The following is a 23560-nucleotide window of genomic DNA, read 5'->3' as shown; positions in this document are numbered from 1 at the left end:
TGATTGCATGTATGCAACTGGTCCTCCACTCCTGAAGCCTCTTTGTGACCTTTCTTGTCACCAATATGCCCAGGAGAGTCACCATCTCAACCCTCTCTTATCACACATGCCACAGCTTTGCCCACTTGTGGACTTCAAAAGTGTCACACTGTGTGTCCATGTGTCTCGTATCTGGCTCCTTTTATTTAACATTGCATTTACTCAATGTATGTTCTGTGCTGTGAATGCACCCCAGTTTACTTACCTGTCTAATGTAGATGGACTTTTGAGCTATTTCTGGGTCTTTTGAATGAATGGTACAGCTGGATACATTCTGGTCTGTGACTTTTAGTGAACTTGTGCTGGCATCTCTCCTGGGTATATTTCAACGAGTAGTACTGCTGGGTAGCAGTGTCTTAGCTTTTTCCAAAATGGTTGTACCTACCTCATTCCCTGCCCAGTGACACATGATGGAGAATGCTAGCTGTTCTTCATTTGTGAGTGGATGAAGGCCATGTTGGGTTGATTTGTGTTTGCATTTGACCATCTTTCTGTGATTAGTGACTATTTAGAAATGCTCTTCTGGGAAATCTTTACTCAAGTCTTTTTCTTTTCTTTTCTTTCTTTCTTTCTTTTTTTTTTTTTAAAGAAATTGGAGCCGGGTGCTGGTGGCTCACACCTGTAATCCTAGCTACTCAGGAGGTTGAGATCTGAGTATCACAGTTCAAAGCCAGCCCAGGCAGGAAAGTCCTTGAGACTCTTACCTCCAATAAACCATCAGAAAACCAGAAGTGGCACTGTGGCTCAAGTAATAAAGTATTTGCCTTGAGCTGAAGAGCTGAGAGATAGTGCCCAGGCCCAGAGTTCAAGCCCCATAACCAACCAAAAAAAGAAAGAAAGAAAGAAAAGAAAAAGGAAAAAAAAAGAAATTGAACCTGGGTATGATGGCACACACCTGTAATCCCAGCACTTGAGAGGTAGAGACAGGAAAATGGAAAGCTTGAAGCCAAGCCTTGGCTGTTTAGCAATAGTCTATCTCAAAAACAAAACAAAAAAGGAGGTGGGCACTGGTGGCTCACACCTGTAATTCTAGCTACTCAGGAGGCTGAGAACTGATTATAATTCAAGGCCAGCCAGGGCAGGAAAGTCCATGAGACTCTTATCTCCAGTGAACCACTTGAAAACCAGAAGCAGAGCTGTGGCACAAAGTGATAGAGAACTAGCTTCAGAGCAAATGAAGCTTAGGGACAGTGCCTAGGCACTGAGTTCAAGCCCCACAACTGACAAAAATTAAAACTGAGGGAGGAGGGTTGGGTGGAGGGGGGGGGGGGTGGGAGGAGGATGGGATGGGAAGGGGAAACAAAGGAGGAAGCTACAATGCTTGATAGGAAATGTACTCATTGGGGCTGGGAAGGTGGCTCAGTGGTAGAGCGCTTGCCTTGCATGCATGAGGCCCTGGGTTCGATTCCTCAGCACTACATAAGCAAAAAGAAAAAAGCCGGAAGTGGCGCTATAGCTCAAGTGGTAGAGTGCTAGCCTTGAGCTGAAGAGCTGAGGGGCAGTGCCCAGGCTCAGAGTTCAGGCCCATGACCGAACCCAAAATAAAACAAAACAAAACAAAAAAAAGAAATGTACTCATCTTGCCCATGTAATTGTAACCCCTCTGTACAGTATTTTCACAATAAAAAAAAGAAAAATTTAAAAATGAAAGGATGCTTTTACCTACTACAAAGTGAGGAAAATATTTTGCCTTCTAAAAGCTTAATATAGTAAAGTATTGAAACTTTAATTCCATGTGTATCTGCAATCTACTTGGAATTGCAGTCTGGCATTATGTAATAAGACCTTGTCTCCAAAAAAAAAAAAAGATTTCATGGCACTTGGAGTGAGGGACAGAAAATGATATGAATCTAGATAAAACAGAATTCAAAGGATGAAGGGTTTAGGGAGTGAAACATTAGCTTCTCTTCTTCCCTCATTCCTCATTTTCCTTTGTAAGAGGCCAACGAGCTTCTAGAAATGTCTATGCACATACAGGCACATTACTGTTCCTTCTTTCGCAAAGAGCAGCATATCGTACACATTGTTCTGTAGCTTGGCTTTTTTTCTTTTTTCACTCTTAATATATCTTATAGACCTTGCTATTTTAGTAGCTGCCTGGGATTCTTTTATGACATTGATGATCTTTTTTAACTTGTCCCAAATTAGATTGTTTCAGCCTTTGTTCTACCATAAGCATTGCTGCAGCGACTTTCTTGGACCTATGTTTTTTGTGTCCACATGCCATTTGTAAGATAGAGTCTACAATTATTCTTACCAGTATCTTGATGCCTGACCCCAAGGTTGGGCTCCTATATAAAATTTTCTTTCAGATTGTTATATAAGAATCTTAGCCCTGGGCTGGGAAGTTGTCTCAGTGGTAGAGCGCTTGCCTTGCATGCCTGAGGCCCTGGGTTCGATTCCTCAGCACCACATAAGCAAAAAAAAAAAAGCCAGAACAGAAGTGGTGCTGTGGTTCAAGTGGTAGAGCGCTAGCCTTGAGCTGAAGAGCTGAGGGACAGCACCCAGGCCCAGAGTTCAGGCCCCACGACCGGACCCAAAAAAAAAAAAAAAAAAAGAATCTTAGCCAGGCCTTGGTGGCTTATGCCTGTAATCCTAACTACTCAGGAGGCTAAGATATGAGGATCCAGGTTCAAAGCCAGCCCAGGCAGGAAGGTCTGTGAGATTCTTATCTCCAATTAACCACCAGAAAACTGGAAGTGGCACTGTGGCTCAAGTGGTAGAGTGCTTGCCTTGAGCTGAAGAATTCAGAGACAGTACCTAGGCCCAGAGTTCAAGCGCTACAACTGACCCCCCCCCAAAAAAAAAAAAAGAATCTTAGTCTTATTTGTTTATTTGTGTGTGTGTATATGTGTGTACCAGTCCATTGGACATAAGAGTCTCACAGACTTTCTTGCCCAAGCTTGCTCTGAACTGTGGTCCTAAGATCTCAGCCTCCTGAGCAGCTCAGATTAGAGGTGTGAGCCACCAAGCACCTGGCTTTTAATTGATTCTTCTTCTTCTTTTTTTATTTTTGGGGTCCGGTCGTGGGGCCTGAACTCTGGGCTTGGGCGCTGTCCTTTAGCTCTTCAGCTCAAGGCTAGTGCTCTACCACTTGAGCCACAGCGCCACTTCTGGCTTTTTCTTATGTGGTGCTAAGGAATCGAACCCAGGGCCTCAGGCATGCAAGGCAAGTGCTCTACCACTGAGCCAACTTCCCAGCTTTCTTTTTTTTTTTTTTTCCAGGGCTGAGAACCGAACCCAGGGCCTTGCGCATGCCAGGCGGGCGCCCTTCCGCATGCCAGGCGGGCGCCCTTCCGCTGGGCTAAACCTCCATCCCCCTTCTTTTTTTTTTGGCCAGTCCTGGGGCTTGAACTCAGGGCCTTGGCACTGTTCCTGAACTTTCTTTTCCTCAAGGTTAGCACTCTACCACTTGAGCCACAGGGCTACTTCCAGCTTTTTCTGAGTATGTGGTACTGAGGAATCGAACCCAGGGCATCATGCATGCTAGGCAAGCTCTCTACCACTAAGCCACCTTCCCAGTGCTTAATTGCTTCTTATGAAAAGAATTTGAAAAACTCCTTAAGCATACTGGGTGAGGGTCCCAGGCTCTGAAGTTGGATCCCAGATTGGTGTTGTTTTCTCATCCTGAATTCTGTCTGTCCCAGGCCCTAGTCTCTGTTTTTGTCTCTATAAGCCCCAAGTTCCTCCATCCTGGATTTGGAGATGAGCTTGTTCTAGTAAAAGGGACAGTTTGTCTCTCCTTCCTTCTTCCCTGCTGTAGCTTTGACCTTGGGCCTAAGTCTTATTTTTCCTCCTCTGTGTACCAGGAAAGGCTAGTTGAAAGCCTCCTGCTCCAGCCTGGGGAACCTGTCTCTGGGATTCTTGATTTTTTATTTATTTTTTTTATTCTCCAGCCTCAATACCCAACAACCCAGATCCTCCGTCTCTGTGTCTGGCTTCTTCCATGTCCACTCTCTGGTTCTGTCCATTGAGCTCGGGTCTGGCAGAGGGCTTAAGAGCAGAGCTTTGGAGTCAGATGACTTGTCCTCAGTCATTTACGACTTCACTTCTCTGGACCTCGCTGTCCTCATCTCTAAAGCAGGTAATAATACCGACCTCCCACGCTGACAGAAGACCTGTCACACAGCAAGCCCACGAGAAATGCTAGCTGGCGCCGCTATTCTTAGTCTTATCGCACATTCCTGCTCCCAGTTCCATAATTTTTGATTTGGAGAAGCAGCTTGGTAGAGAGAGAAAGTGCTAACTCCCCTCCATCCTCCATCTTTTTCCTGTTGTCATTCAGCCGCAGGACTGTGTGGGGTCATAGAGTGCCCGTGACAGGACCTAACTGAATGGGGAGAGAGACTTTTGTCACCCCCAAATGCAGAGACTTGGAACTTATAATATTGTTAAAAAAAAAAAAAGTATCGGGGCTGGGAAGGAGGCTCAGTGGTAGGATGCTTGCTTTGCATGCATGAGGCCCTGGGTTCGATTCCTCAGCACCACATAAGCAGAAAAAGCCAGAAGTGGTGCTGTGACTCAAGGGGTAGAGCGCTAGCCTTGAGCTGAAGAGCTGAGGGACAGCGCCCACGCCCAGAGTTCAGGCCCCACGACCGGCAAAAAAATTTTTAAAGTATCAGTCCTGGAACTTGAACTCAGGCCCTGAGTGCTATCCCTGAGATATTTATTTGTTTGTTTGTTTTTATTTACTTTGCTCTACCACTTAAGCCACAACTCCACTTCTTGCTTTTCTCTGTGTGTGTGTGTGTGTGTGTGTGTGTGTGTGTGTGTGTGTGTGTGTGATATTCATGGGAGATAAGAGTCTCATGGACTTCCCAGCCCCCTAGTTGGCTTCAAACTGAGATACTCAGATCTCAGCCTCCGAATGATCTAGGATTACAGGTGTGAACCATCAGTGCCAGGCTCATGATTTGTTATTTCTCACGAGTCTTGCCTGGTCCTACCTGGGCACACTGTGGTTGCATTCAGGTTATATCAGAAGGTCTAGAAGGTGTGTTGGCTAGCACGTCCTGCCTGATCTCTGTGTCATCCTTCAGCCTGGTCTGGACTTCTGACATTCCTTCAGCCTCTGGTCCTAAGAGCTGCTCTGAATGCCAGTGCTCTGAAATCCAAACAGCTTCATCTCCACCAGGTTCTGTTGGCCAAAGCAAGGCACAAGGCCAGTTTGACCCAAGGAATAGAGAAGTGGACGCCCCTTCTGATGAATGAGGCCATAGCCTATCTCCACCACATCTGTGGCAGAGTTCAGTAATTATGAAAAGTGACCGAGAAGCCCTTTGCCCTCTCTGCGAGTATGTGTAAAAAATGTGTCTAATAATCCCTACCTCAGTGTCAAGCCCCAGAGAGGACAACACACACAAGGCCGGTGCTTAACAACACTGTCATTGTGGATCTCATTCTTTAGTCCTAAATCCTTTTCTTTTTGGTCGGACGGAGGGTGTTGAACTCAGAGCCTTGTTCTTTTAGATTGTCTACTTCTTGAGCTATGCCCCCAGCCCATGTTATCTTTGTTATTATTATTTTGTTGGTGGTGGTGGTGGTTGTAGGACTTGAACTCAGGGCCTGGGCGCTGTCCCTGAGCCTCTTTGTGCTCAAGGCTAGCGCTCTACCACTTGAGCCACTTGGTTTTTGAGTGGTTCATTGGAGATAAGAGTCTCATGGGGACTTTTCTGCCTGGGCTGATTTAGAACTGTGATCCTCAGATCTGTCTCCTGAGTAGCTAGGATTATAGGCATGAGCCACTAACACCCAGCTCTTCATTATTTTAAAAATAGGGTCTTAGGTATATGTCCAGGGCATCCTGGACTTTGATCTACCTTTTACATTTACCACATAGCTAGGATGACAGGCACATGCATCTAGATAGGGTCCTATGTTTGTGCCTAAACTGGCTTTGAACCACCATCTCTAATCTCTGCCTCCCAAGTAGCTAGGACTACAGGTGTGAACTACTGGTGTCTGGCCTAAGTCCTTTGTTCATTTATTCAAAGTGATACTGTATGGTCCATCCTTTAGATAATAACTCTGTCAAAATAACTTTTTTGTTTTGGATTCACCCTAGATAACTCATCTTGCTAGCACTTTGAATATTCTCTCTGCTTTTTTTGGGGGGGGGGGGAGCTGGTTTGTTTTTTGTCAGTTGTGGGGCTGGAACTCTGGGCCTGGGCGCTGTACCTCAGCTCTTCAGCTGAAGGCTAATTGCTCTACCACTTGAGCCACAGCACCACTTCTAGTTTTCTGAGTGGTTTATTGGAGATAAGAGTCTCATGGAGTTTCCTACCTGGGCTGGCTTTGAACCACGATCCTCAGATCTCAGCCTCCTGAGTAGCTAGGATTATAGGCATGAGCCACTAACACCCAGCTGTGAGGTTGTTTTTGGTTTGTTTGTTTGTTTTTGTTTTTGGCATGATGGGGTCAGTAAAATTTACTTATGATCCTCAGAAATAATCATTGTAGCAAAAGACCAGAGATTACAAAGTGACAGGTGTGTTTGTTTGGCCTAAAAAAAATAGGTATAGAATTATTAGTTGCTAACATTCATAATCAGGAGATTTTTGCAGAACAATCTAGGCTTCTAAATGCTCTCGAAATTGTACCATCTGGCATGGCAAGCCTGCTTCCTCCAGACGGCTTTGGGCTGGAGTGAAATCCTGGCCAGGATGCCCCCTGAGTCCCTTCAGTGGATTGGGAAGTAGATTTAGTGAGTCACTCTTGGCTATGTGGGAAAATGAAGTGCAGCCAAATAGGGGAATGTTAGTGTGTGATACTCCAGGTCACTGAAAGGAAGGATGGTTTTTTGGAGTTTAGGGATGTGTGTGTGTGTGTGTGTGTGTGTGTGTGTGTGTGTGTGTGTGTGTGCGCGCGCGCGCGCGCGCGCCCTGCTCATGAGTGTGTGTGTTGACTGGAGTTGTAGCCTATCATGATAAAGATCATACTAAAAAATCTGAAGCTGGGCACTGGTGGCTCACACCTGTCACCCTAGCCACTCAGGAGGTTGAGATCTGAGGATCGCAGTTCAAAGCCAGCCCCCTGACAGGAAAATCTGTGATACTCTTATCTCCAATGACCCACCAAAAAAACTAGAAATGGAGCTGTGACTCAAAATGGTAGAACACTAGGTCTGAATACAAAAGCTCAGGGACAGCACCCAGGCCCTGACTCCAAGCCTCAGGACCAGCACCAGCACACACACACACACACACACACACACACACACACACCCCTGAAAGCCCTGTTATAGTTTGGCACAGTTCATGGTGCTATCCAATCTGCTTTGTCTGAAGCTCCCTCCGTCCCTTACAAGCTTTTTGGTTGGAAAACAATGAACATCAGGTTGGCCATGGAGACTAACATGGGCTTCCTGCAAGCCAGATATGATAGTGCACACCTATAATTCCAGCACTCATGAGACTGTGGTAGGAGTCCCAAAAAGCTACCTTGCTGGAGCTGGGAGATGACTCAGTGGTAGAGTGCTTGCCTTGTATGCATGAAGCCCTGGGTTCGATTCCTCAGCACCACCTACACAGAAAAAGCCGGAAGTAGCTCTGTGGCTCAAGTGGTAGAGTGCTAGCCTTGAGCTGAAAAGCTAAGGGACAGTGCCCAGGCCCAGAGTTCAGGCCCCACAACTGACAAAAACAAAACAAAGCAAAAAAAAAAGCTACCTTGGGCTGGGAAGGTGGCTCAGTGGTAGAGCACTTGCCTTACAAGCCTGAGGTCCTGAGTTTAATTCCTCAGCACCACATAAGCAAAAAGCCGGAAATGGTAGGGCGCTAGCCTTGAGCTGAGGGACAGCACCCAGGCCCAGAGTTCAGGCCCCATGACCGGACCCAAAAAAAAAAGAAAAAAAAAAAGCTACCTTGTAGTCATTGAAAGCTGCATAGCAAGACCCTACCTTAAAAAAATCAATAAGGGAGCTGGGAAGGTGGCTCAGTGGTAGAGCACTTGTCTTGTATGCATGAGGCCCTGGGATCGATTCCTCAACACCACATAAGCAGAAAAAGCCGGAAGTGGGGCTGATGCTCAAGTGGTAGAGCGCTAGCCTTCAGCTGAAGAGCTGAGGGACAGCGCCCAGGCCCAGAGTTCAGGCCTCACAACCGACAAAAAGAAAAAAAAAATCAATAAGGGGGCTGGGAAGGTGGCTCGGTGGTAGAGCGCTTGCTTTGAATGCATGAGTCCCTGGGTTCGATTCCTCAGCACCACATAAGCAAAAAGAAAAAAGCCGGAAGTGGCTCTGTGACTCAAGTGGTAGAGCACTAACCTTGAGGTGAAGAGCTGAGGGACAGCTCCCAGGCCCAGAGTTCAGGCCCATGACTGGACCCCCCAAAAAAATCAATAATAAATAAATAAAAATGAATAAATAACAAAAGGGCTCCTGCAATCTGCTAACAGCTCATAGGATCCACATGGTTTTTTTCCCTTAGTGTCCAGCCTCTTCTCCCCACAGAGCATTTTTATTTTTTTCAGTGGTCGAGCTTGAACTTAGACCCTGGGCGCTGTCCCTAAGTTTCGTTTTGCTTTGTTTTTCGCTCAAGGCTAGTGCTTTACCACTTTGAGCCATAGCACCCACTTCCAGTTTTCTGGTAGTTAAGTGGAGATAAGAATCTTATTGGGGCTGGGAAGGTGGCTCAGTGGTAGAGTGCTTACCTAGCATGCATGAAGCCCTGGGTTCGATTCCTCAGTACCACATACACAGAAAAAGCCAAAAGTGACAGAGTCTCATGGACTTTCCTTCCTGGGCTGGCTTCAAACCACGATCCTCAGATCTCAGCCTCCTGAGTAGCTGGGATGACATGCATATGACAATGGTGCCAGGCCCCACAGAGCGTTTGTGCATGCCTAATGTGTATGGTGACTCCGTGAGCAAAAACCTGCTCTAGCTTGCCTAGTCCAGATCCTCTAGTTCTGCCCTTGACTTCAGGATCCCTAATTTGGTCCCCAACCTCTACCCCTTGGGCACCTGATCTCTGACCCCATCTGTCTTTTGCCCATCCAGGAGAATCCCTACGTCATGCGCCGGCCCAACTTCCAGGCCCTGTCAGGGAATGAACGCTTCGAGGGCTTCTGCGTGGACATGCTGCGGGAGCTGGCTGAGCTGCTCCGCTTCCGCTACCCGCCTGCGGCTGGTGGAGGACGGGCTCTATGGGGCTCCCGAGCCCAATGGCTCCTGGACAGGCATGGTTGGCGAGCTCATCAACCGGGTATGGCTGGGGAAGGTTACCACGGAGTGGGAGAAGAAAGGAGGGTGGTTGGGACCAGCCGGGCATATTAAAAAACAAAAAAGAACAGGAAGAAGTTTCTAAGGCTCTACACCCATCTGGCTGATGGTACACCGGGTGCTGAACTACGTGGCTACCCCGGGGGAACAGACAGGGAAGAATGGTGGTATATCACCATCTTGCTCCTGGTTTGCCAAATGCCCTCCTCATGAGGCCTGAGTTTGTTTGGTTCGTGTTCAAAGGTTTGTTGAATGAGCAAAAGTGACATAAAATGGGAGCCAAGCAAAGGATCAAGGTAGTTTGGGGGAATCTTCCAGAAGTGAGGAGAACAAGGACTTTACCTTTCTTTTTATCTTTTTTTTTTTTTTTTAATGTTGGTCCTGGGGCTTGAACTCACTGCCTCGGCACTGTCACTAAACTTTTGGACTCAAGACTAGTGTTCTACTTCTGCCATAGCTCCTCTTCTAGCTCGTTGGTGGTTAATTGGAGATAAGAATCTCACAAATGGGGCTGGGAAGGTGGCTCAGTGGTAGAGCGCTTGCCTTGCATTCCTGAGGCCCTGGGTTCGATTCCTCAGCACCACATAAGCAAAAAAAAAAAAGCCAGAAGTGGTGCTGTGGCTCAAGTGGTAGAGTGCTAGCCTTGAGCTAAAGAGCTGAGGGACAGCGCCCAGGCCCAGAGTTCAGGCCCCATGACCGGACCCAAAAAAAAAAAAAAAAAAGAATCTCACAAGTTTCCTGCCTGAGCTGACTTTGAACCACAATCCTCAGGTCTCAGCCTTCTGAGTAGCTAGGATTATAGGTGTGAGCCACAGGCACCCGGCTTATTTCTCTTCTTCAAAAAAATTTTAATTTTTTTATTGTTATAAAGGCGGGCTGGGAAGGTGGCTCAGTAGTAGAGCCCTTGCCTTGCATGCATGAGGCTCTGGGTTTGATTCCTCAGCACCACATATACAGAAAAAACCAGAAATGGCACTAGGGCTCAAGTGGTCGAGCGCTTGCCTTGAGCTGAAGAGCTGAGGGACAGCGCCCAGGCCTAGAGTTCAGGCCCATGACCGCCAAAATATCTATCTATATATAAAGGTGATATGCAAAGCGGTTCCAGTTATATAAGTCGAGTAAAGAGAACATTTCTTTTTAGACAATGTCACCCCTTCTCTCACTTTCTCCCAGTTTTTTCTCTCTCATCCCCACCCACAAGTTGTATAGTTCATTTTCAACATCCATTTCTCTCTCTCTCTCTCTCTCTCTCTCTCTCTCTCTCTCTCTCTCTCTCTCTCTCTCTGTTGGTCACGGAGCTTGAATTCAGGACCTAGGCACTGTGCCTGAGCAATTTTGCTCAAGGCCAGTACTCTACCACTTTGAGCCACAGCTCCACTTCTGGTTTTGTGGTGTTTCATTGGAGATAAGAGTCTCATGGCCTTTGCTGCCTGGGCTGGCTCTGAATCGCGATCCTCAGATCTCTGCCTCCTGAATAGCAAGGATGACAGGCGTGAGCCATCAGCACTCGGCCATTTCTCTTCCTGAACCTGTTTCTCTCCCCCAAAGATGGACATAATACCTGAAAAGGTGTGTGGTAAGGGTCTTAAGCAACAGAGACACATTTCCTATTTTGTCACACAGCAGACATAAGAACTGGGTGGGCAGATGCCCAGAAATGAGACTGTACCAAACAGACACCCCCCCATCCCACCCCACCCCCCCAGCCAGAACAAGCCAAGAGCTGGTGTGCGGGACAGGGAACCACATCCAGGAGCAATGCGGGCAGCCTTGGCATTGCCCTTGGTGGGCCTCACCCTTGTCTCTCTTGTACTAGAATTTACTGCATTCGAACCCCTGAATGTCACCAGGATAGACACAAGCAGAGCCCCTGGGCTTGACAAGGACATTTATTCCCTAAGGTACTGATTTTCAAAAATTATTGTGAATGCCAGAACGTGTCCTCCGATTGAAAGCTTCTTCAGAACCCTGGACTTAAAAAAAAATAAAAAAGCACAGCAGCTCTGGGGAAAAGGAGAGAGATGTCTCCACGCCCCCCCCCCTCCTCCCCGGCCAAGACCTGACTCTTTGGTCCTCCATCACACCCCACATCCCATAGGCACGCCCTGAGGCATGCCTGCCCTCCATTTCCCTGCTGCCAGCCGATTTGAAAGCCTCTGCCCTAGGGTAGGTTTTAAGGCCGGATGAGAGAGAGGGGAGAAGGCCCAAGCAGAGTGCCCTGTGCCGCTCTCTCACTGGCTTCCCTGGGCCGATGTCCACAGCATGGTTCTTGGTCATGCAGGCCCAGAAATGTTCTTTCATTGGAACCCCCAAGAGGGAAGTGGGCTCCAGGGGAATGAACCCCTGAAGGGAAGTCACTGTCAACTGGATGCTAGTTGATGTATCAGCCCAGAAGGAGACCAGTCTGGCACAGGACTTCTTGACAGCTGCCTGAGTTGAAGCAGGTCTTAATAACGTTTGTGGTCCCTGGACAAAAGAGGGTTTGGTACCCAGGAGGTAGCTTTGGAGAGTTGATTGCTACAGTTGTAACCGTAAATCCTATCTGAATCTTGGCTCTTGCTAGGGCAATAGCTGGGTAAATTGGGTAACCTTTACCAATTTACTTAACTTCCCTGTAACTTAGTTTCTTCAGCTCTAAAGTAGGGATAAATTTCACCCAGCATAGAGCACCAGGAGCATGGAATGAATCTAGAACAGGGCCTGGAAGGTGGGCGGGGGGGGGGGCAGGCAGAGTGCTGTATGCCCATGCCCTATTCTGTTACCATTCTTATTCCTGTCACCCTGGCTGGCTCACACATATACTTGTATGCTCATCCATTTGCCATCCAGCTGACATTTATTGAGCACCTACTATGCATGATGTGCTTTATCCCAGGGGGATAGGGTGGTGAACTAACCAGGCTTGACCTTGCCCTTCCTGGAGCTTCAGAGGGTCCACAGGAAGCTTCCAGAAGGCTTTGAGCTGGCTCACAGTGGCAGCAGAAACAGGAAGGAGGAGTTTGGGGGGTGGGGCGATGATGGACTGTGGGAAGTGTTGGAGAGCCCAGTGTCTGGTGGCTCCCGGGAGGGGAATGAAGGAGGAAGGGGTGGCATTCTCGCCTGTCTGGCTGGGGCCGCTGACGACATTTAGCTAGCGAAAGAATAGCAGAGGAGGAGCAGGCTGGGGGGGGGGGGGTGGCAAGGGAGGAAGGGGGGTTGCCCCTGCCGAATCTGCACTGCTGCTGTGGGGACAGCCAGCATTGCCAAGCCACATGGGAATGTCACCACTGATTGACTTGACTTTACACCATTTCATGGCTAGAAGATCGCCCCCCCTCTGGCCAACATGAGATCTGGGCTTGAGCAGCAGAGAGACACTGCCTCTCCCACACAGGGCCTCAGGAGCCACCAGAGCCCTGCTGCTGAGCCTCTTTTGCTTGTGGCTAGTGCTCTACGACTTGGGCCACAGCTCTACACTTCTGGCTTTTTTGGAAATAAGAGCCCACAGGGCAGGTATGGGTGGCTCACGCCTGTTGGCCTAGCTACCCAGGAGGCTGAGATCTGAGGATCGTGGTTCCAAGCCAACCTTGGCAAGGAAAATCTGTGAGACTTTTATCTCCAATGAACCACCAGAAAACCAGAAGTGGCGCTGTGGCTCAAACTGATAGAGTGCTAGCTCAGAGTGAAAAGGCTCAGGGACAGTGCCTAGGTCTTGAGTTCAAGCCTGAGGCCTCCAAAAAAAGAAAGAGAGAGAGAGAGAGAGAGAGAGAGAGGGAGGGAGAGAGAGAATCTCACAAACTTTCCTGCCTGGGCTGGCTTCAAACCACAATCCTCAGCCCCCTGAGTAGCTAAGATTATAGGCGTGAGCCACCAGTGTGTGCCCAACGTTACTATTTTTGTATTTATATCTTGGCATCTCTCTGGGTTATTACACATAGATCGGCCTGGTTTTTTTGTTCTGTTTTGTTTTGTTTTTAAAAAACTGTTTTTATAGAGTATGAGTCATGTGCCCATCTCTGTTCCAGCCACTAGGGGGCAGAAGTGTACAGAACAGACATGTTTCCTGCCCAGCAACCCCAGCCCCGCCTCCTTGAAATTCACACTCTACTGGGAGAGACTTGACAGCAATTAGCATCCTATGACATGGTGGGTGCATGAGGGAATAGGAAGAAAACGGGGAGAGGATACAGAGTAGCTGATGCATGGATACTTGAGTCATGGTAGTTGTCTAGCGATTAGAAAAAGGAGTAAAATAAGGAAGGCAGCCCTGAGAAGACCCATTGGGAAAGGGAGGTCACAAGGGCCCAGGCTTTGCCTATCTCCCCAGCCCCCAGGAGAGTCTGCCACTCAGTAGATGCCAAGTAATAGCTTGCTGCATGAGAGGGGAAGAGTATTTTCCAGATAGAGGACCCTGAGGTGGGACTGAGCATGCTGTGGCTTAGTACAGGGACCTTTTGGGAAACATAGATCAGGATCTTATTTCTATTTCTTGGTAGTACTGGGAATTGAACTGAGACCCTCCAAGCAAAAGTTCTAACTCTTAAGCCATGCCCTAATCCTTTGTGCTTCTTAGTTTATTCAGATAGGGTCTGGAGCTTTGGCCCAGGCTGGCCTTTGGACTTCAATCCCCCCCTACCTCTGGAAGTGTGCTGCCAGATTGCATATAAACACCCAAGGAATTGGATGACTGCAGGGTTTGTCTGGGGAGGTTGGGAAAATGGTGAGGCATTTTCACTGTAGGGCAGTGGATTGAGAAACAAGAGTTATGTCTGGGCATAGATCTTTTAAGATACTCGTTTGAAATTCAAGGGGAAAGCAAGCCTCTCCCCCCCCCAAAAAAAAATGAGAGAAAGAAAGAGAAGGAAAGAACAAGGGAAGAAATTATGCAAGCTAAGATATAGGAATTTCATTTTGTGACTGGAGCATGAATTATTGAACTCATCCCCTACTGATGGCTGGCTGGGTGCTTTCCAGTCTTAGAATACCTAGCCGCTGCCCTTCTAAACTTGGCCTGTGGCTTTATGAGAGTGTTCCTGAGGGATACATTCTAAGAAATCGAAGTGCTAGGTCAAAGGATATGAGGTTTTGTTGTTTCTTTTAAGTATATACTGCCAAAAGTGCATAAGAATATCAGTTTTCCTTTGCTCTTGCCAATAGTGGGTATAGTATCGATCTTTCCAAAACCGTCCTTGCCCATGTGAAAGGCCAAAAATAATATCTGATTGTTTTAGCCTAAATAGAATGTAATATGGTGGAGTATTTCTCTCCATGCGAATGTATTATTATTTACTTTTTAAAAAATAACCCTAGGATCCAAACTCAGCATTGTTACAACTTGAGCCTTGCGTCCAGCACTATTTAATCTTAACTCCCCCCCACCCCCCACCCCGCCTTGGGCCAGGCAGTACTGGAGCTTGAATTTGGGACCTTGTGCTCTCACTTGTTTTTGTTTTTGTTTTTATCAGTTGTGGGGCTTCAACTCTGGGCCTGGGCGCTGTACCTCAGCTCTTCAGTTCAAGGTGAGCACTCTACCACTTGGGCTACAGCCCAAGTTTTCTGGTGGTTTATTGGAGATAAGAGTCTCACGGCCTTTCCTGCCTGGGCTAGCTTTGAACCATCATCCTCAGATCTCAGTCTCCTGAGTAGCTAGGATTATAAGCATGAGCCACCAGCGCCCAGCTTTTTGTTTTGTTTTTGCTGGAGGTTGGTTGGCGCTCTACCACTTGAACCTCACCTCTTCTTCCAGCTTTTTTTTGCCAGCTAATGGGAGTTGAGAGTCTCTCAGATCTGTCTACCCAAACTGGCCTCAAACCTGGATCCTCAGACATTAGCCTCTTGAATAAGTAGGATTACAGGTGAGAGTCACCAGTGCCTGACTCCTTGACTAGACAGACAGACAGACAGACAGACAGACAGACAGACAGACAGAGGCTTAGTGGTAGAGTGCTTGCCTAGCATGCATGAAGCCCTAGGTTTGATTCCTCAGTACCACATAAACAGAAAAGGCCAGAAGTGGTGCTGTGGCTCAAGTAGTAGAGTGTTAGCGTTGAGCAAAAGGAGCTCAGGGACAGTGCCCAGGCCCTGAGTTCAAGCCCCCAGCACTTGCAAAAAAAAAAAAAAATAGAGATAGAAATACATAGAGATATTTTTGTTATCCAATTTTTTTTTTAAATTTTTTTTTTGGTCCGGTCGTGGGGCCTGAACTCTGGGCCTGGGCACTGTCCCTCAGCTCTTCAGCTCAAGGCTAGTGCTCTACCACTTAAGCCACAGAGCCACTTCCGGCTTTTTTCTTTTTGCTTATGTGGTGCTGAGGAATCGAACCCAGGGCCTTGAGCATGCAAGGCAAGCGCTCTACCACTGAGCCACCTTCCCAGCCCTATCCAATGTTTTTATTCATCATAAACAGACATCTTTGTACAAAATCTTTGCTTATTTGCCTTCCTTCCTTCCTTCCTTCCTTCCTTCCTTCCTTCCTTCCTTCCTTCCTTCCTTCCTTCCCCTTCCTTCCTCCCTTTTTTCCCTCCTTCCTTCCATGCTCTCTTCATCTCTTTCTCCTTCCTCTCTCCCTGCCTCTCTCTAACTTTTGGGGATCTCACTATGTTGTCCAGGCTGGCTTCAAATTATTGAGCTCAAATGGTCCATCTGCTACCTCATCCTCCCAAGTAGCCAGCACTACAGGCATGAGCCACTGTGCCAGGCTTATTTTATTAAGATTGACTCTGCATAGAATGACTGAAGCATCCTCAGTTTTAGAGTGCTTGCCTAGCATGTGTGAGGCCCTAGATTCCATCCTTAGCACTATCACCCCCCCCCCAAAAAAAAATAGTGTGTGAAAAAGAGTCCTTATGACTGTCATTATATATTGTTGAATTGGTTTTTCAAAAGGATTAATTTCTACACAGGCTCCTTCTGGGCACTGAGTATTTCAGTTGGCTCTTAGTAATAGAAAACCCTCTGTCATTTTGGTAGATGGTAAATCCTGCTTTGACTGGTGGACCGAGGCAGAGCTTATGTGAATAGGTAATCAATGGAATCTGAGCCAGACTCGACTGAGGACAGGCCGGACAAGGCCATGGATTCACCCTGTGTCCCTGGTTTCTGGCTGTGTAATTGAAATAAACATCCACTGAAGCCAGCAAAACCCTGCATTGGTGCACTGACCCATGGAACCAGGCCATTATGATAGAAAGATCCAAGTGGAAGTCCCTGGAACGCCGCACCTTTCCCAGGACAGTCATTCAAAAGCAATTCTACATCCTCCGAAGGAATGAACAGCTTGAAAGAAGCAGGGGTGGTGACCCACCCTCACTCCGCTGGCCCATTTGGCCTGTGCAGAAGGTAGATAGACACAGGAGAATGCCTGCAGATTATTGTCCCCATAATCAGGTGATAGCTCCAATTGCAGTTGCTGTGCCAAATGAAGTCTCTTTCCTAGAGCAGATCAACACAACCCTTGGCAGTTGGTGTCAGCTACTGACCTAGCAAAGCCTTGGGGGTTTTTTCCCCCTCCATACCAGTTTCCAAAGATCACCAGAAGCCAAGTGTGCACCTCTTTGCCCCTTAGCCCAGAACATCAGCTGTCCCATTTTGTGCCATGATAATGTGAGCTTGAGAGTCCCTCCAGCATGGGGCTGATGCACTGCTTTGACAATATTATGCCAATCAAATCTGGGGAACAGGAAGTCACTTCTTCCAGTGGGATTGGTAATATCCCCTGGGGATGTTTTTCCAGTCCAGGCTAGGGATGAAAATAACATCAGCTACTTGACTAGACACCACAGCTCTTTCATAGAAAGCCAGGCAGGGTGGTTCACTCATGCGATCCTAGCTACTTGGGAGGCAGAGATCCAGGATCATGATTCAAGGCCAGTCAGGGTATAGAAATTCTCAAGACTTGGGCTGGGAAGGTGGCTCAGTGGTAGAGTGCTTGCCTAGCATGCATGAGGCCCTGGGTTCAATTCCTCAGCACCACATAAGCAGAAAAAGCTGGAAGTGGTGCTGTGGCTCAAGTGGTAGAGCTCTAGCCTTGGGCTGAAGAGGGACAGCGCCCAGGCCCAGAGTTCAGCCCCCACGACCGACATAAAACAGAAAAGAAAAGAAATTCTCAAGACTCAACCATTGACTTGGGTGTGCTGGAATATGCCTCTCATCCTAAGCTAGGAGGAAAGCACAATGTCTGGGAAGTAAAACGTCTGAGCACAGGGCCACATACCTGACATCCTGGTGACAAAGCAAAGCACAAATGGGAGGATTGAAGTCCAGGCTGGCCCAGCCATAAAGCAAATCCAGCCCAAGGCCCCAAATTCAAATCCTAGTACCACACACACACATACACACACACACACACACACACACACACACACACACACACACACGGATTAAAGAATTTTTGTTATATCAAAGCAATGCAACAAAGCTAATGACAGTATTCCTATTTCTAGGTGATATATAACTGTCTGCTTCTTATATATCATTCCTTGGATAATCCCTAATATACTATAGTCAGTACATTATACAAATATAAGCACCTTTCTAATACTGTTCTTCACCATGCTTTTTTCATAGGTCAATAAATCTTAAGATTTGAGCAAGGAACTACTTTTTTTTTTATAGCTACATGGTTCTGTATTCCATTGTTTTCATGTGTCATTCGTTTAGTTAACAAGCATTTAGTGAAAATGAGGGTTGTTTTCAGCTGGGTGCTGGTGGGTCACCTCTGTAATCCTAGGTACTCAGGAGGCTGAGATATGAGGATAACAGTTCAAAGGCTGCCCAGGCAGGAAAGTCCATGAGACTCTCATCTCGAACTAACCACCAGAAAACCAGAAGTGGTGCAAATGTATTTCACATGTGAAAGTAGCCTATGTACAAGGCTATTTTGAAGGACTGTGGTTTGTTTTGTTTTTGTTGTTGGTCATAGGGCTTGAACTCAGGACCTGGGCCTAGCATGAAGCATTGTCTTAAGAGTAAGGATTGTAAACAGCCTTTGTTTTCTTCTTTCTTTCTTTTCTTTTCTTTCTTTTTCTTTTTCTTTTTCTTTTCTTTTTTTTTTCTGGTTGGCCATGGGGCTTGAACTCTGGGCCTGGGCACTGTCCCTGAGCTCTGCAGTTCAAGGCTAGCTCTCTACCACTTTGAGCCACAGCTCCACTTCTGGATTTTGAGTGCTTGATTGGAGATAAGTCTCATGGGGACTTTTCTGCCCAGGCTGGCTTCCAACCATGATCCTCAGATTTCAGCCTCCTAAATGGCTAGGATTTACAGGTGTGAGCCACCAGTTCTTGGCTAAATATACTTTTCTCTTTCTTTCTTTCTTCTTTTATGCCAGTCTTGGGGCTTGAACTCTGGGCCTGGACATTGTCTCTGAGCTTCTTTTGCTCAAGGCTAGCACTCTACCACTTGAGTCACGTGCCACTTCCGGCTTTTTCTATTTATGTGGTACTGAGGAATCGAACCCAGGACTTCATGCATGTGAGGCAAGCACTCTACCACTGAGCCACATTCCCAGCTCTGGCTACATATATTTCTTTTTTTTTTTTTTTTTTTGCTACATATATTTCTTGAAGTGAACCTGAGGGCTCAAAGAGTGTACATGTATGAATGTATGTATGTATATATTTATATGTACATTTATATCTATATGTGGATATGTTTATAATATACATTTGTAATGCTTAAAAATGTTATTTAGGGAGCTGGGAAGGTGGCTCAGTGGTAGAGCGCTTGCCTTGCATGCCTGAGGCCCTGGGTTCGATTCCTCAGCACCACATAAGCAAAAAAGAAAAAAGCCGGAAGTGGTGCTGTGGCTCAAGTGGTAGAGCGCTAGCCTTGAGCTGAAGAGCTGAGGGACAGTGCCCAGGCCCAGAGGTCAGGCCCCACGACCGGACCCAAAAAAAAAATGTTATTTAGCTAAATGTGGTGCTATATGCCTATAATCCCAGCTACACAGGAGGTGGAGAAGGGAGGTAGTCAGGGGCTGATGCTGTAGCAAAAGCACAAGACTCTATCTGAAAAGCAAAGTAAAACAAAGGCTCAAGTGATATAGCCCCTGCTAGTAAGTGTGAGCCCTGAATTATAACATCAGTACTTCCATAAAAAAAAAATTAAAGAGCCAGGTGCTGGTGTAATCCTAGCTACTCAGGAGACTGAGATCTGAGGATCACGGTTCTAAGCTAGCCCAAGCATAAAAGTCCCATGAGACTCTTATCTCTAATTAACCACTCAAAAATCAGAAGTGTTGAACACTAGCCTTGAGCACAAAGAGGCTCAGGGACAGCTCCCAAGCCTTGACTTCAAGCCCCAAAACCAACCGACCAACCAAACAATACACACACACACAAAATAATAATAATTTTTAAAATTATTTGTCAACTAATTGTAAAGTTAACAATAAACAAGTTAAGGACAAACAGGAAAAAGAAAAGGGGCCTGGGAATGTGGTTGAGTGGTAGAGTGGTTGCCTAGCATGCATGAAGCCCTGGATTTGATTCCTCAGTAGCACATAAACAGAAAAGGCCAGAAATGGAAATGTGGCTCAAGTGGTAGAGTGCTAGCCTTAAGCAAAAGCAGCACAGAGATAGTGCCCAGGCCCTGAGTTCAAGCCCCAGGACTAGCAGAAAGATGGAGGGGGAGAGAGAGGGAGAGAGAGGGAGAGAGAGGGAGGGGGGAAAGAAAGGAAGGAAGGAAAAAGAAAGAAAGAAAGAAAGAAAGAAAGGAAGGAAGGAAGGAAGGAAAGAAAGAAAGGAGGGAAGGAGGGAGGGAGGGAGGGAGGAAGAGAGAGATAGAGAGACAGAAAGGAAGAGTCATATAGGTAGCAACTGCAGGAAACAGCCAATATGACAGAAGTGACAAGGGGAAAAGATTGGAAAGATGTGAACTTAGAAACCCAGAGATTGGGGGCTGGGAAGGTGGCTCAGTGGTAGAGCACTTGCCTTGCATGCCTGAGGCCCTGGGTTCGATTCCCCAGCACCACATAAGCAAAAAGATAAAAGCCGGAAGTGGCGCTATGGCTCAAGTGGTAGAGCGCTAGCCTTGAGCTGAAGAGCTGAGGGACAGCCCCCAGGCCCAGAGTTCAGGCCCCACGACTGGACCAAAAAAAAAAAAAGAAACCCAGAGATTGGAGGGGAAGAGTCCCCACAGATTTAAGACTCAGACCTCTAAGAAAAGGAGTTCAGTGTGTTTGGTGCTGGTGACATCTTGCCAGGTTTTGGATTTTGATGGCCACTTATGCCACATCAGATTGTACAACTTCTCTCCTCTTATCTTCCAAATGACCCACACAGCTTTGCGATTTGAGCCAGGTCCAGAATGTATGCTGTCTTTGCAGGAACTCCAGGCTGCGGGCAGGCAGATCTGTCCCTTGGGCCTCATAACCCAGCAGACTCAGAGAACTGCAGTGTGCTGGTGGTGGCAAATTAGCTGCTATCTGGAGCTGCAGTGGAGACCAGCAGTACCTCGTGGAGTAGTATTCATGGGAAGTGTTCTCTTGAAAACTTTACTCCTGGCTTCTCACAGGGGCCTGCTAGAGATCCAACACCTGCCTGTGCCCAGGAGTGAGCCTCAGGACCTGGGTGGGTCTCTTCTGGCTTAAGCTGGTCCTGCCCAGAGACAAACCACCAGGGTATTTGAAGGAAGAAGAGAATTTTGTTCTGAGGGCTCTTGGAGAGATGGGAGGATGGGGTAGAGAGATGGTGCCTCCGGCAAAGGGGCTGTGGCCAGTGGAAGGCTGGCATGAGGAGGCAAGTAGATCCAGCGATACAGTGCGGAGGGACAGTGACAGCTGGGTATGCTATGCAGGAAACCTGAATGAGCCAAGACCAGAGCACTGAGTTTTGAGAATCTACTACTCCACGACATGGCTCTGCACTTCTATCTGAACCACACACAGGCTGGTAACATAAGCCAGAAGGAATAGTAAGAAAACTAACACTTAAAAGGATACAAATCAAGCCGGGTGCCAGTGGTTCACACCTGTAATCCCAGCTACTCAGGAGGCTGAGATCTGAGGATTGCAGTTCAAAGCCAGCCAGGCAGCAAACTCTGTGAAACTCTTTTTTTTTTTTTTTGGTTGTGGGGCTTGAACTCTGGGCCTGAGCGCTGTCCCTCAGCTCTTCAGCTCAAGGCGAGCGCTCTACCACTTGAGCTACAGCGCCACTTCCAGTTTTCTAGTGGTTTATTGGAGATAAGAGTTTCATGGACTTTCCTGCCCAGGCTGGCTTTGAACCGCGATCCTCAGATCTCAGCCTCCTGAGTAGCTAGGATTACAGGCGTGAGCCACAGCCGCCTGGCTCTGTGAAACTCTTATCTCCAATAAGCCACCAGAGAACCGGAAGTGGTGCTGCAGCTCAAGTGGTAGAGTGCTAGCCTTGAGCTGAAGCACTCAGGGACAGCGTCCAGGCCCAGAGTTCAAGCCTCATGACCAAAAGGAAAAAAAAAAAAGAATACAAATCAAAGCCAGGCACTAGAGGTTCAAGCCTGTCATCCTAGCTACTCAGGAGGCTGAGATTTAAGGGTCATGGTTCAAAGCCAGCCCGGGCAGGAAAGTCTATGAGACTCTAATCTCCAATAAATGATTCAGAACAGCCAGAAATGGAAGCTGTGGCTCAAGTGGTAGGGTGATAGACTTGGGTGAGAAAGTTCAGAGACAGTGCCCAGGCCCTGAGTTCAAGCACCAGGATTGGCTAAATAAATAAATAAAATCACTGAGTTGGGAGTGATCATGTATCACAACACTTAGGAGGCTGAGACAGGAGGGCTTGAGAGTTTGAGGCCAGTCTAGGCTATATAGAGATACTTTACCTTGTTTCAAACAACCCACAAAAGCAGCTGCTCATATATGTGTGTATGTAATATATATATTACATATATAATATATAATATAATATGTATCACTATATAATATGTAAATGATATATTATATAGTACATTATATTATTACTTATAATTATTAATACATTAACATGTTAATATATTATATATTACATTATATATGCAATATATGCATGCATGTAATATATAAAACATGTGTGTAATATATATGTATATGTAATAGATAGATGAATGATCTCAGCTCAGCTGGGCGCTGGTCCTGTGTATCATTGGTCCTTTAGGCATATATCTAGGTTGCAGTTGTTGGACAAGTACAGGAGAGTAGCCATCACATCCCAACTCCGTGGCCCCCAGTTCCTGACTTGCTCACTACTTAGTGCCTTTGCCCCACTTAGATCAGAGAAACAGGGCTAAGTGTGGCTCAGGGAGCTGTAGGGAAGAGTGGACAGTATAATTTGTTCATAGGTCTTTGTGGCATGGCACAAGAAGACGTGAAAAGAAGGCCTGAAAGGGGATTCCCAGAGAAAGCTATCATCCACACCTTTTTATCCCCCCTGCCAGTCCTGGGGCTTGAACTCAAGGCCCTGAGCTTCTTTTGCTCAAGGTGAGCACTCTACCACTTGAGCTACAATGCCACTTTTTTTTTCTGAGTAGTTTATTGGAGATAAGAGTCTCACAGGGTTTCCTGCTCAGGCTGGCTTTGATCCAGGGTCTTCAGATCTCAACCTCCAGAGTAGCTAGGATTGTAGGTGTGAGCCACCAGTGCCTGGCACATCCTGATGCCGATCGTCAGCAATCTTCATGACCCAGGGCAGGCGGAGTCAAGAGCTCTATAAAACAAGACTCTAGGGGCTGGAATGTGGCTCAGTGGTAGAGTGCTTGCCTAGCATGCATGAAGCCCTGGGTTCGATTCCCCAGAACCACATAAGCAGAAAAAGCCAGAAGTGGCACTGTGGGTGAAGTGATAGAGTGCTAGCCTTGAGCAGAAGAAGCTCAGGGACAGTTCTTAGGCCCTGAGCTCAAGCCCTAGGTCTGGCCAAAAAGAAAAAAAAAAAGACTCTTAATTATGAACATGACCAAGAAGGGTGAGACATCCAATATCTGGGTGGGACATCTGGATGAGTAATTTAAAAAAAAATTAGGCATTGTGTAGCTTTCAGGGTCTCCTAGACTAGTCCAGGGTCCTTCTCCTCACTTCCTCTCTCTCTTCTCCATCCACTCAGTTCAGTGGGGTGTACACTTCTCTCTAATTGCCTGTCTCTATCTCTCTCCTCTTCCTCTCTGCCCCAACCCGCTTCCCCCCCAGCAGAAGGCAGACCTGGCTGTGGCAGCCTTCACCATCACAGCCGAGCGTGAGAAGGTCATCGACTTCTCCAAGCCCTTCATGACCCTGGGTATCAGCATCCTCTACCGCGTGCACATGGTATGCTTCCTCTAGGGACGGAGGGCTGCAGTCTGGCTCGAGGGCTGGGCAGGGGCTGAGGTGCTTCATGGATGGGC

At 47.1% G+C, this 23560-nt stretch overlaps 1 protein-coding gene across 1 annotated transcript in view; it reads left to right on the top strand.

Moving 5' to 3' along the window:
- Window positions 1-23560, top strand: part of Grik5 (glutamate ionotropic receptor kainate type subunit 5) — a 59121-nt gene that overhangs the window by 21951 nt on the left and 13610 nt on the right. Inside the window, 3 exon segments of the mRNA XM_042667921.1 lie at window positions 9035-9151; window positions 9153-9239; window positions 23370-23483. Coding sequence (XP_042523855.1) covers window positions 9035-9151; window positions 9153-9239; window positions 23370-23483 — 318 coding nt within the window.

Source organism: Dipodomys spectabilis, unplaced genomic scaffold (assembly GCF_019054845.1).
Source record: "Dipodomys spectabilis isolate Male_0828 unplaced genomic scaffold, ASM1905484v1 ptg000422l, whole genome shotgun sequence".
NCBI lineage: Eukaryota > Metazoa > Chordata > Mammalia > Rodentia > Heteromyidae > Dipodomys > Dipodomys spectabilis.
This window is presented reverse-complemented; position numbering and strand designations above follow the sequence as displayed.